This window comes from Sorex fumeus, unplaced genomic scaffold (genome assembly GCF_029834395.1).
Source record: "Sorex fumeus unplaced genomic scaffold, SorFum_2.1 ptg000006l, whole genome shotgun sequence".
In the NCBI taxonomy this organism is placed as follows: domain Eukaryota; kingdom Metazoa; phylum Chordata; class Mammalia; order Eulipotyphla; family Soricidae; genus Sorex; species Sorex fumeus.
Window position 1 is genome coordinate 12,502,031 of NW_026606063.1, and position 12,395 is coordinate 12,514,425.

The window sequence follows — 12,395 nt, forward strand, 5'->3', positions numbered from 1 at the left end:
AATCAATGGTCAATCAATCCTGTTTAAATTTCTATGCTCTACTTTCTGTTTTTAATGTAATCTTATGTTCACACAAAACAATAAGATATATACATAAATAACACACATACATTAAAAGATTAGATTAATAAAAAGAAAACCTATAAACTTCCTATTGATTTTCAGAACTTGTACATTATCAACACCATTTCATCAGTGTGAACCCTCAACTATCATATCCCTCTGCTTCTCATAATCTTTCAGTGGGCACCCAAATAATTCCCAGGTTTTTGTCATTACAATCAAGTTGCTAAGAACATCTTTTGCTTTCCACAGTGCATGTGAATATGTAGGAACAGAACTGCAGGTGATAGGTGATGTGACTGCCCAATGATACGACGTTAAACCCGCAGATAAATTTTCATCTAATCCAACAGCCAGCCTCTCCATCATTTTATTATCTGGATTCTTTATATTTCACAATTAGAACGTGAAAAAGGCTATGGTGTAAGAGTTTTTTCCGCCCCAGTTAATGAGGCTAAGTATATCACATGTTTATTTACTATTCATGTTTCCTCTTCCTTACATGGCTGGTATGTTTTTTTCCTAGTCTTCCATTTTCTCACTATGCCTCCACATTTTCAAAAGAGGGTCACATCCAGATAGAAGCTCCAGGATATTCCCACTGGTGCTGGGGGACAGAGGGTGGGAAGGCACCAGGGCCACACCTGGTTGTGGGGTGGAGAATTTGATCCTGGGGATCAAACTCAGGGCTCTGCACAGGCTTGACATGTGCCTAGTCTCTCTCTGGCCTCATGCATCCCTAAAAGCAGTGAGGATGGGGGTGTAGCCCAGTAGTCAGCACCTGACTTGCATGTTTAAGACCCTGGCTTCAACCCCAGCACCATCCTCCACCACATTCCAAAAGAAAGGCGGTGATTAAGGGAGGCATGTGTGTGTGTGTGCACATGCAGCTTCACATGTGTGTATGTGTCTGTGTCAGTCTTGGACCACAAAAGACCTAGAGTGTGAAATTGTGGGAGAAATTAGAGGGGAGAAAATTGACTAAATTGTCTGTGATGGTAACAAAATGGCAAATACAATGAAAATAAGAGAAAAAAGAGAGAAGAGAGAGAAGAGAGAGAAGAGAGAGAGAGAGAAGAAGGAGACAGAGGGAGAGAGAGAGAGAGACTTGGCTACTGTTTGTGTAGTAAATGTGTAGAGTAATGCCCACGTAAAGTGCTTAGAGAGTGATGGAAGATAAAATGTTCTGGACCTGAGCCACCAGATGTCTGTACTCAGCGATCAGGTGCTCAGCTTTAGAGAAGTCACCTTTCTGGCAAGTTTAAGATGGCAAGTTGGATTTTATCATCTCTGAGCTTTCCCTTAGATTCATAGTCAGCAGGTGACCCAGAGCTCAATATTTTATGTTTATAGCTTTATCTGGCCTTTGGGTCATACTGAATGTACTCAGGGGCTGCTCCTGGGCTTAGTGGTTGGGGACCACTCCTCTAGGTATTTAGGGGCCACATGGTGCTAGAGTTCAAATGTGGGGCTTCCACATGCGAAGTATGTGCTCAAACCCTTTGAGCAATCTCCCTGGCTAATTTTTATTTACTTTTGGGCCACACTTCATGGTACTTAAGAACGATTGCTGGATCCAATGCTTTGGAGTTACAACTGGCACTGTGTGGGGAACTATGGTATCAGGGACCATATCTAGGCCCCTTGCACGCAAGGCATTTACCATTTGCTCCAGGCAACTGAGCTTTCCAGTCACTTCGCTAATATATATATATATATATATATATTATATACATAGCATATTTAACATGTTACTGTTGGGTGGGTCCTTGGTCAGAAATAAAACTAACAGTGGCACATTGTTCCATAGGACCATGCAACATGCAGCCTTTTAAAAACACAATGAAATTTGGGATTAAATTTGTAGAATGCAATATAAAGAAAAGATGAAACCACATCCCTAAGTGGTCCTCTCAGCGCTCAGGACTTTCACTACCTGTATGTGTTCTGTGATCTGACCACCAGCCCTTTTCAGCAGGGCTTTGTTCTGCTATCTCATGGCCCTGGTTTGATTTTATTGATACAAAGGGCAATTTTATTTTTCAAAGGACTCTTTTCCTCTTTCCAGTAATATTTTTGGTTTTCATTCAGGATTCATAAAAAATTGTCAGTGCTTTATACTGATGCACAAAGGAAAGGAATGTGGCTGTGAATGTGGCTGGCTGAGAAGAGGCAGGAAAGAAATGGATGGAAACTGATCCCCAGGCACGCAGGGGCCATATCTCCAGGCTCCTAGCCACTCTCTTTACTCTATTCCATGTTGTGCTAATTTATCTCCATCTGCTCTTTAGTCAGAGAAGTTCGGTGTTTATCTTTAGAATCACAAGACTAAAGCACACAATATAGGAACGTCAGATATTCTGCACTAGTAACTGTTCTGACAGGATGTATAAATAATGGAAAAGTAAAAAATAAAACAAAACTTTTACAACTTTACTCTTTACTCAAAAAAATTGAGTAGAAGTTATTTTTAAAATGTTGACCTCTAAAAATATAGTTCAAGTTATCCACATTTTAAAATGAGAGATGTAAGCTATACACATATACCTAATAATAAGTGAAAACGATACATGAGAAATTAAATCAGATCCCCAGACACGATGACAAACCTTCTCTGTTCACTTTTTATTTGTTTGTTTTTGGAACCCAGCCCCGGCAGCCGACTTCCGCTACCAAACCGCCGCCACACTCCAGGCCGCTTTCCATATGCTCTGGTCGAGCCTCACGCATGAGGGAAATCCCACGGAACCCAGGTAATGCGGAACTTTGTGACCTTGGAATCTGGGCTCAGTGGGACCCAGGAGCAGAGATCCTCTGCCTGCTTCCCCCAGTCTCGGCAACCCAGGGGTTACAGCCATAAGCCACGCCCAGCCAGTGCCAGATAATCTCATCGGCCACCCTCCAGAACTCATGCCTGCTTCTCCCGGAAGGGAGCATAAAATGAGGCTCCCATAACCATGCCACCAGACTCTGCGCCAGGCTGTTTTCACTCGGGGCGCCCCAGAGGGGGGTGGGTGAGAGTCCTCCCTGCCCCAAGGGACCCAGCCCCAGCAGCTGACCTCCACTACCCAATCGCCGCCATGCTCCAGGCTGCTTTCCACATGCTCGGGCCGAGCCTCACATGAGTGAACACAACCCTAGACACATCATGAGACACTCCCTACCCATTTTCCATAGTTACCACATCATATTTGATGGGGTTCAGACAGTAAACAACAAATCATAGAGGGAAATATATATATATATGCATATATATATATATATATGCCTCTCAGAGAGCCTGGCAAGCTACCAAGAGTATCCCACCCGCATGGGCAGAGCCTGGCAAGCTCCCCATGGCGTATTTGATATGCCAAAACAGGTCTCATTCTCCTAACCCTGAAAGAGCCTTCCATCATTGAGAAAGACGAGTAATAAGAGGCTGCTAAAATCTCAGGGCTGGGACGAATGGAGATGTTACTGGTGCCCACTCAGTAAATCGATGAACAACGGGATGGCAGTGATAAGTGATACGGTGTTTTTGGGTGACACCTGTAATGCTCAGGGATTACTCTTGGCACTTCACTCAACAATTACTCCTGGCAGTGCTCAAGGGACTATATGGGTGCTAGGGATTGAACCCTGGTTAGCTTGTACCCTACTGAAAGGCAAGTGCCCTACACGCTCTATTATTGCTCCAATCCAGTCTCTCTCAACTTTTGCCACACACCTCATACTTTTTCAGCAACAGAACAGACCACAATTTGTAACTGTATCACTGATTTTTGCTTACCCTAAGCAATCTCACACAAAGTGACAGGTACTTCTAAGCACTCAGTAAGAATGTGCTGAATACATTTAAAGAAAAAGGAAAGCATATCAGACACACAGAAACATATCAAAACCACCATATTTATATTCATCTATAAATAAATCTTATATAAATCACTGAACATAAATTATTTTCCATGATTATAAAAGAATTTATAACCAAAAGCATTAGAGGTATGCGAATACTTTCAACTATTTTATATACCTAGTATCTTGCCCATGGAAATGTTTAAGAAGTCTAAAATGCACAAAACATCATTTACGGTGTTTTCTGTACGAACTACTGAGCAGAAGAAGCTCACAATAAAAGATAGAAGATTTTGTTCACAGTTAATTTGAAAGATTGTGTTACATCACATACTGATTGAACATTTGGAATATGCAATTGGTACCTGTAGTATCTTGCTTGGTCATAAAGGACTCGACACCGGTGATGGCTGGAGGCCGAGGTAACCGCCGCGCGATACAAATCAAACATGACTGGAAATCTACCAAAGTTGAGAAGGGGGAATTGAAGGAAGGAAAGAGAACAGAAAATGGTTCACATCTATCGCCTGCCATCAAGGTTTTTACAAAAATGCATGTAACAATTTCAGCATCACAATGATCTGATAGTATAATGTAGAAACCAAACGTATGGCAACCCCCAACTGGCAGCTCTAGGCAGAAACAAACGAACCCTTCTCAGTGAATGCTCTCACATATATTAGAGGACACTGGTATAGTTCATGTACTGAGATAACAACAATTTAAAGTAGTATTTTTGGTTAGACTTAAAGAAAACTATGAGTTGTTATGTATATATATATATATATATATGTATGCATATGTGTGTGTGTGTAGATGGCTACTAAAATCATTCCTATAACGACTCTTCAGATAATAAATACCCTGAGAGAGAAAGAACAATGAACTACTTTGAACGAGTATTATTTTGGTTTTAACAGAGGACTTCTATTTTCAGATATAACTACTTTTTGCAAAGTTCCAGTTCCAATTTTGAGAATGTGACACCTGCTATCACACAGCTTGAACCTGAGTAACCGTGGATGGAGCTGCCATGTGGACCGTGCAAAGTCCCAGGGGTGGGTGGCATTCACTTCCAGCTGTGATCTGCTGCCTACTTGGTCTTCCTGGCATCCAACTAACTTCCCAGTGATTGCTTTCCCTGCTTCGTACTTTAATTTATGATTTGAGGAGTTCTTAACTTAGCTCAATTTAAGCTCACATGGAAAACTCATTGAATGTCAATTTAACTAACTGCTTGCTGATACCGTGTTCTTCTTAGAGCTTTGGCTGTGCTTTCATCTCTTCATGAGCTTTTGCCTTATAATTACCTTGTATGGCCTCAAACTTGAGAACTCTATTCTCCAATGTTCTCTACACTCTAAACTTGAAACTTTCTAAAAATCAGAGCTGCTCGGCAGCCTGCTACATCTGGTACATTTCCAACTGGCAGCAGTTACAGCTCTTATTTCTAGGCAGCAAGTTGGTTTGACTTTGACATTTTATTAGGAATGCCAGATTAAGACTCAGTCTTTGGGGCTGTTTAAAAAGCATGATTCCAGTTGTTGTTTTTCCTTAAGTATTAATAAATAGCAAATTGAACAGCCACTATGACACAGAGTCAAGTAAGTGGAAATATCTGAAGAAGGCAGCGTGTAATCAATTATCTCTCTGTCCTGAAGCCATGGAAAAAGCCATCAAATACCTTAAAAAAAAAAAAAGAAGCTTTTTGTTTTACCTTCTCCATCCTCTTGAATGGATTTTGGCTGTGACACAGTAAAACACTGCATTACTTCATATCTCTGGCAAGCTTCTTGGTTCTCCGTGCCTGGCTCATCTGGAGGGTGTATTAACATCCTACAATTAAAGGTATGGCTATTTCGTCGTGCTGCTTCTTGGGGCCAAGGAACTCCACTTACTGTGGAAGAAAAATGGAATTTTTTCCTGTGAATAAGGTGAAAAGTCTAAACTCTTAAGACAACCAAGCAATAAGTCACCTGCTTAACTAAATATACAGACTAAAAGACAGACTTTTTCTGATCTACTTATGACCATTAGTTAGAAAACTGTAACATTTCCAAGAAATTTTATAAAGCACTTTCCCCCTTACAGACAAGGCCCTCCAAATATCCTGATTCATTCTTTGTGGGCAGTACAGGAGACTGAACCCAGGGCCTCATGCATACAATACATGATCCTTACCAGTAGCTTTTATCATAGATAAAGACAATAGTTAAAAATGACTAGCTTACCAGCTCTTTTGCTCAGAATTTTAGAGACCTAATTAGCTTCTGCATTTGTTTCCAGTTATTCGTTGGAAATGACTGAAAACCTCAGATCTACCATTATGCGAAGGGCTATGTATGCTTGTGCACTTTTGAGGGGAAAGGATTAAAAAATTTCTTTTCTGGGGCAAGAACGACAGTACATGGGGTAGGGTGTTTGCCTTGCAAGTGACTGAACCAGTTTTGCTCCCTGGTATCCCCTAGGGTTCCCTGAGCACGACCAGGTGTAATTCCTGAGTGCAAAGCTAGGAGTAACCCCAAGCATTGCTAACTATGGCCCCCAAACAAATTAACCAAAACACTAAATTCTTTTCTTTAAAAAAAATTGTGATTCTGTGATTTATGATACTATTAATCAAAAAAAATTTTCTTAAGGCAGTCTATGGTGCAAAAAAGTATTAGGATAGAAACCAATCTTGGTTTTTTTGTTTTTTAGAATCCTTTTTTTTCTTGCATTTTATTTTCAGTTTAATGCTATGATACCCTGAACATAGGGGTAAATCAATAAGTTAATGCACTAAAATGAATCAACATAAACACATTAAATTATCTATAGGAAAGCTGTCTGTAGATTTCAAGCGGGAGGAAGCTTTGGGGGCTCCTGACCACGAAGCCGCAGGGTGATGTCTGACCCACAGGGGCTGGCAGGGTCCCAAGGCTATTCTCTCATCATGACTAGTGGCTGCCTCTTAAAATTTTATTTTAAAATTTTGTTTGGGGCCATATCCGGCAACACTCAGAAGCTCCTGATCTAGTGGGGTGTCACTCCTGGCGGTGCCCAGGGGAATCATCGGGTCTTGGGGGTGAAGGGGGTTCTAGAAAAGAGCTCTTTCTCTGCTCCCCCACAACCTTATTCTTTCTACTGAACTCTCCTTGCTTTGTCCTACTGAATTCTTTTATTTTAATAAGCCAGAGCTCTTGGGCTGAGAGACTGTCAGGGTTAAGGCTCTTGCCTTGCATGCGGCTGGCTGGCCCTGCTTCCATCCCCAGCACTGGCAGGGGCAAGTTCTCACACCCAGGAGTAAATCTTCAGCACAGCTGGGAACGACCCTTCTCTCTACCCCCAAAATATCCCAAGTACTTTTTGTATTTTTAAACACCATCTTGCTCTGAACTCCTGGGAAATGGGTTCCAGCACACAGGCTGCTTTTTACTGGTTTTCACCAAGGGTCCTCTGGGTGGAACAGGCTGGCACTTCTGATGTACCCAAGTGCCTTTCTCTGTCTTCGTTCTTTTTCATGTTCCAGAGAGCCGATTCAGCTCTGAGAGTGCTTATCATGCTCAATATAAGCATAAGATCTCTTGGCTGTTTTGTTTTTGTGCCGAACCTGGTGGTGCTCTGGGTTTCCGTTTAGCTCTGTGCTCAGGGATCACTCTTGGTGGTGCTCAGGTGACCCTATTGGATGCTGGGAATCCAACCTGGGTAGGCCACATGTAAGGCAAGTGCCATGATTGCTGTATGATCTCTTGGGCTTTATGTTAGTTCTCTTGGAATGAATTGTGCCCTTTTCTTGCTTGTTTACAACACGCCAAAGCATGCTGGGCAGCACTGGGTAACATCATATTCTTCCAGTTTTGCCATGGTAACACTTGTGGGGCATTCTTTTTAAATTTTTTTAGGGGGGGTCACATCCCCTGCAATGCTCAGGGGTTACTTCTAGCTCTGCACTGAGGAATTATTCTTGGCAGTGCTTGGGGGACCATATGGGATGCTGGGGATGGAACTCAGGTCAGCTTCATGCAAAGCAAATGCCCTACTACCGCTCCAGCCCCAGACATTCCTTTTTGTACAGTGCCTGTTCCATGTGTGCCTAAAATATCATCTTTCTTGTAGATCGCATGTGTGTGTCCAAAGAGAAGAACTTCATGGATCCCAGAAGGTATCAGCATAGAAGGGGGCTCTCCCCTTTTCCTCTGGGGTGGTTTTGGCCATGTACTGCAAGATGGCAGAAAGTCAATCTTGTCTTTCCCACTGTCTCACTACTCTACCCTTGTTAGGGGAAATCCCGGAAATGGACTGAAGTACAGTCTTGGTTCTGCTAGGAACAAATAGTACAGGGGAATAAAAGGATCCACTTTTGTTTGTTTGGAGCCATCCCAAGTGATTCTTTCCTGGTACTCACAGGGAGCTCTGTGATCAGGGACCCTGTGTTCTGTGCCCTGTACATGCTCACTAGCTCTCTAAGCTACCTCCCGAGCCCCAGGAATCCACTATTTATCTCTAAACTTACAAACCTGTTAGGATTCTGGAACAAAACAAACAACTGTCAGTTCAACAATCAACTTAGTGAACTTAATAGGAACTGACTCCTGGGGCCTAGAGTGAATACACAGTGAGCAGAGTGCTTGCCTAGCATGTGGTCAAGCTGGGTTCGATCCCCAGCATCGCATATGTCACCTGTGCACTACTAGTGCAGAGCCAGGAGTAACCCCTGAGCATTGCCAGGTGTGAGTCCCAAACAAAAGCAAACTTAAAAAAAAAAAGCAAAAAGTATAGCCACAATGATTACAGATTATAAGTTTATAACTAGTTACAAGTTATAAACAGAGAATATTCCTTTCAAAGGAGAAAAAGGTTTCTGTTCCACTGTGGGAACAATTTGAACAGTGAAGAGACACTGGTACAGTTGACATGCGTTTTTGGTTTTGCGATAAGGGAATTATTGCCTATGTCCCCCCCTCAACATTAGAGCAAAAGGATGGGTCCATGGCTGAGTGAAGGAATTGGAGGGGGCACAGACCTCATCATCTTCCCAGTGAGGCTCCTCTGGCAGGGAACCACCAATTCAACCACATATGGAGCTCCTGAACTGAGACCCGGGACATATGAGAGTATACCCTTGCCTTCCCCAGTTCCTGTCATCCTTCCTGGCCTTCCTCCCCTTTCTCTGTCTTTGAGCAGAGTTGCTGTGAGAAGGATATACATCTGTCTCTTTCATGCATATAATCAAAACTGAATACAGAGCTGCGAGCAGAAGTTTCTTATGGCAAAGCAACTGACTGCTTGGCTTCCCCGTGCTGTCCCCTAAGTATGGTATAGTCGAGAGGAGAAGGAGAAGGGGAATGCTCTGTCAGTCAGCTGATGCCTTCCCCTTCAGTCACATCTGCCACTCAAGCAAGATTTTCATATATATTTCATATTTTCATAGATTATGACATATATTTGCTAGCACACACTATAAATATAACAATGCACAACATCAATGGCATAAAGAGAAGCTACTGGCATTAGCATTCTTTTAAAAAACACATTTCTTTTTACCTAGTGATTTGGGAAGCAGATTCTTTACAAACTCTGCATGATCCCCCACGTGCAGGATGCTGTAGACACTGGTGTTCATCAATTCCTCCTGATTGTAACCCAAGTAGCTGGTCACATTTTCTGACACAAAAACAATTCTTCCTTCACAGTTCACCACAAAGAAGAATCCATCTAAAGCCTGGAAAGCCAGGGTCGGGGGAGAGGAAGATATTTCAGAAGTCAGGAGATTATAACATGAAAGAAAAATAAATGCACTTTTCTCTATTGAAAAAGAGGTTAGAAATACATGTCAAGTTTAAAAAAATAGAACTGAGTAGAAAATTTACTATTGCATGTTGTCTGTGGAGGGGACAGAATTTTGATGTAATTCAAACTAAAGTGTCAAGTAGGCACGAATACGTATGTCAACTGTCTTCCTCAGAACAGTTATAGTAATGGATGTGAAAAGTCACAAACATCTCAAAGTCATAGATGTTTGAACTTGCACTCAAAGAACTTGCAGTATAATGGGGGAGAAACATGCACATCAGAGACATACAGAGAATATTCTATGAGCACCCAGGACACATACCAGGATGGGGTGAAACAGGGTAAGAAAAATCTCCTCCCAGACCCTACTCAGAAACAGCCCAGGGAGGAAGGGAAGAGGAATGGAGGAATGGAGGAAGCACAGCTGAGGCAGAAGGGAGAGGACAGCCCTCTAGGAGATGACAGCACGCGGCATTGCAGGAGTAGGTGGGAAATGTCATGTGTGTAAAGAAAGATTGGCTGAAGAGATGGCCAGGAGCCAAGTCAAAGAGAACTCCTGTGCAGTGAGATAGAGCTGGGGGTGTCTGAACGAGCCCCACAGACATCTTCCAAGGGGACCATAATATTGACAGTAATGGGGGCAGAGTCTGAACCACGACTTGCAGAGTAAACTAAGGCACAAGGGGAAAAATTCAGCTTAATGGACACTTTGACAGCTGGCAGCTCACTCAGTCCTGACCCTCGATTATCACCAACCACAGAATCTGTTAAGATCAGAAGGCGGAGGTTAATAATGTCTTCTTTACCCTCTTTCCGTGTACTACTATATACTGCAGCTTACTTCCTACACAATGTATTCAAGCAATAAAACAAGATTTTAAAGAAGCTTCACAAAATTTTGTAACGAGACAGAAAATGACCATAAAAGTTCTTTGTATTACACAGGGGTTTGCTGGTTGTCTGTGGCAAGCATCCTCAAAAAGCCATCTAATAATATTTTTATGCTATTCATTATCAGAGTTTGGGCCACACCCAGTGGTACCCAGAGTTACTCCTGACTGTCCTTAGGAATTACTAGTGGTGGTGCTTGTGGGACCGTATGTGGTGAGGAATCAAACTGGGGCTGGCCACGTGAGAGGCAAGCATCTTATGCTGTGTCCTCTCTCCTCATTTTCCTTTAAACAAAGGTGAGTGTCCAAATTTCGCTGACTTTTTTCAAAATGACAAGTGGTAATGATTATATGCTCCCCAGCAAATATTTTTCATATAAAAAAAAACCTTTGGTTTTGTTTCTTCAGGGTAAAGACGAAATTTTTACAATGACTATAAAAACAAGCTGCCTTTTAAAAAGACTCTCATGCAAGAGAGAAAGCCTTGGAAATGGAGGCTTTGAAATGCTGCCATTGTGATTTTTTTCTTTTTTTTTTTTTCGCTGAAAATAATGTGAATCATATAAAATTTTTCTTCTTAGTTCAAACACTTAGAACCAGAAAAATTTTATCTGCTCAAAGAAACCTTCCTATCTGAGCTATTTTCTTTCCTTTATTAAAAAAATTTTTCTGGTACATGGAAATGCAATATCTTTTCATTAGGAAAATCAGTGTTTGAGAAAAGAAGATGGAATTTAAATAAAAACCCTCACACAATTGGTAGCTAGTATTTTTTTTTTTATTTTGGGGGGTCTTCCCTGGTGGTGCTCAAGGGGGAGGGCGCCACCCCCTGTGATACTCAGCCTGGTTATTCAGTTTGTTTGGGTCCAGTTATGAAATGCTGCTCAGACCCAGGAGGCTGGGGGCCACCAGGGTTATACCCAGTAATGCTGGGTGGAGGCAAAGTAGTGACAGGGACTGAACTCAGGACTTCATGCGTGTAATGCATATACTTCAGACTTTGCACTGGATTGAATTTTTGAGTCAGCATCATGACTTAAGATACTTACCTGATCAAATATTTTCTATAATAATCTCCTTCAACTGATCATTTAAATAATACATTAAAATAAATGGAACATAATCACATCCTTAAGCTATGTGATAAGGCTTTCAACCAAGATTTTCAGAAATACTGAAGCACAAGAATGAAGAGGTAACTGAACTGGCTGGAACACATACTTTTATGCAGGAGGCCCAGGTTTGATCCCCAGCATTTCATGGTTCCCCAAGCACTGCCAGGTATAACCCCCCAATAAATAATAATAATAATTTAAAAATATGACCACAAATAAAACTCTTATTTAAAATCCTTGTTGGGCCCAGAGAGATAGTACAGATGGTATGGTGCTTGCCTCGCACACAGCTGACCGTGGTTCCATCTCTGGCACCTGGCAATGATCCCCTGGGCCAGTGAAGAGAGCAGAGCCAGGAGTAAACCCTAAACACAGACAGGCATGCCCCCCCAAACAACCAACACATAACTGTTTTAAAAGTAAACCTAAACATTTTAGACACATCACAGCTAGGAACTGAAATTGGTGTAAATACCATTTAACTCTTAATTTTTTTTGTCTCTCTAAGGAGTTTACTAAAGAACCTAACAAAAGACACCAGGCAAGAAGCAGGGCTGGCATTGAATGACATCTGGCTGTTTGCTGGTGAACCACTTCTAAAAGCCATATCCCAGCTCCATCGAGAAGTTCTGTCTTTATATTTCATCTGCCTTCAAATATGTTTCTTATATCCTCAAAGCCCTTGTCACTCGGTCCCTTGCTTTCTTAACTTTCT

General features: G+C 41.9%; 1 protein-coding gene across 6 annotated transcripts in view; it reads right to left on the reverse strand.

The window, feature by feature from the left end:
• Positions 1 to 12,395, reverse strand: part of NCOA1 (nuclear receptor coactivator 1) — a 227,458-nt gene that overhangs the window by 69,138 nt on the left and 145,925 nt on the right. For all 6 annotated transcript variants that reach the window (XM_056128705.1, XM_056128714.1, XM_056128695.1 and 3 more), the window contains exons 8-10: positions 9,427 to 9,604; positions 5,618 to 5,797; positions 4,266 to 4,361 (exon numbers count right to left, since the gene is read on the reverse strand). In XM_056128705.1, coding sequence (XP_055984680.1) covers positions 4,266 to 4,361; positions 5,618 to 5,797; positions 9,427 to 9,604 — 454 coding nt within the window. The remainder of the gene's footprint in view (positions 1 to 4,265; positions 4,362 to 5,617; positions 5,798 to 9,426; positions 9,605 to 12,395) is intronic.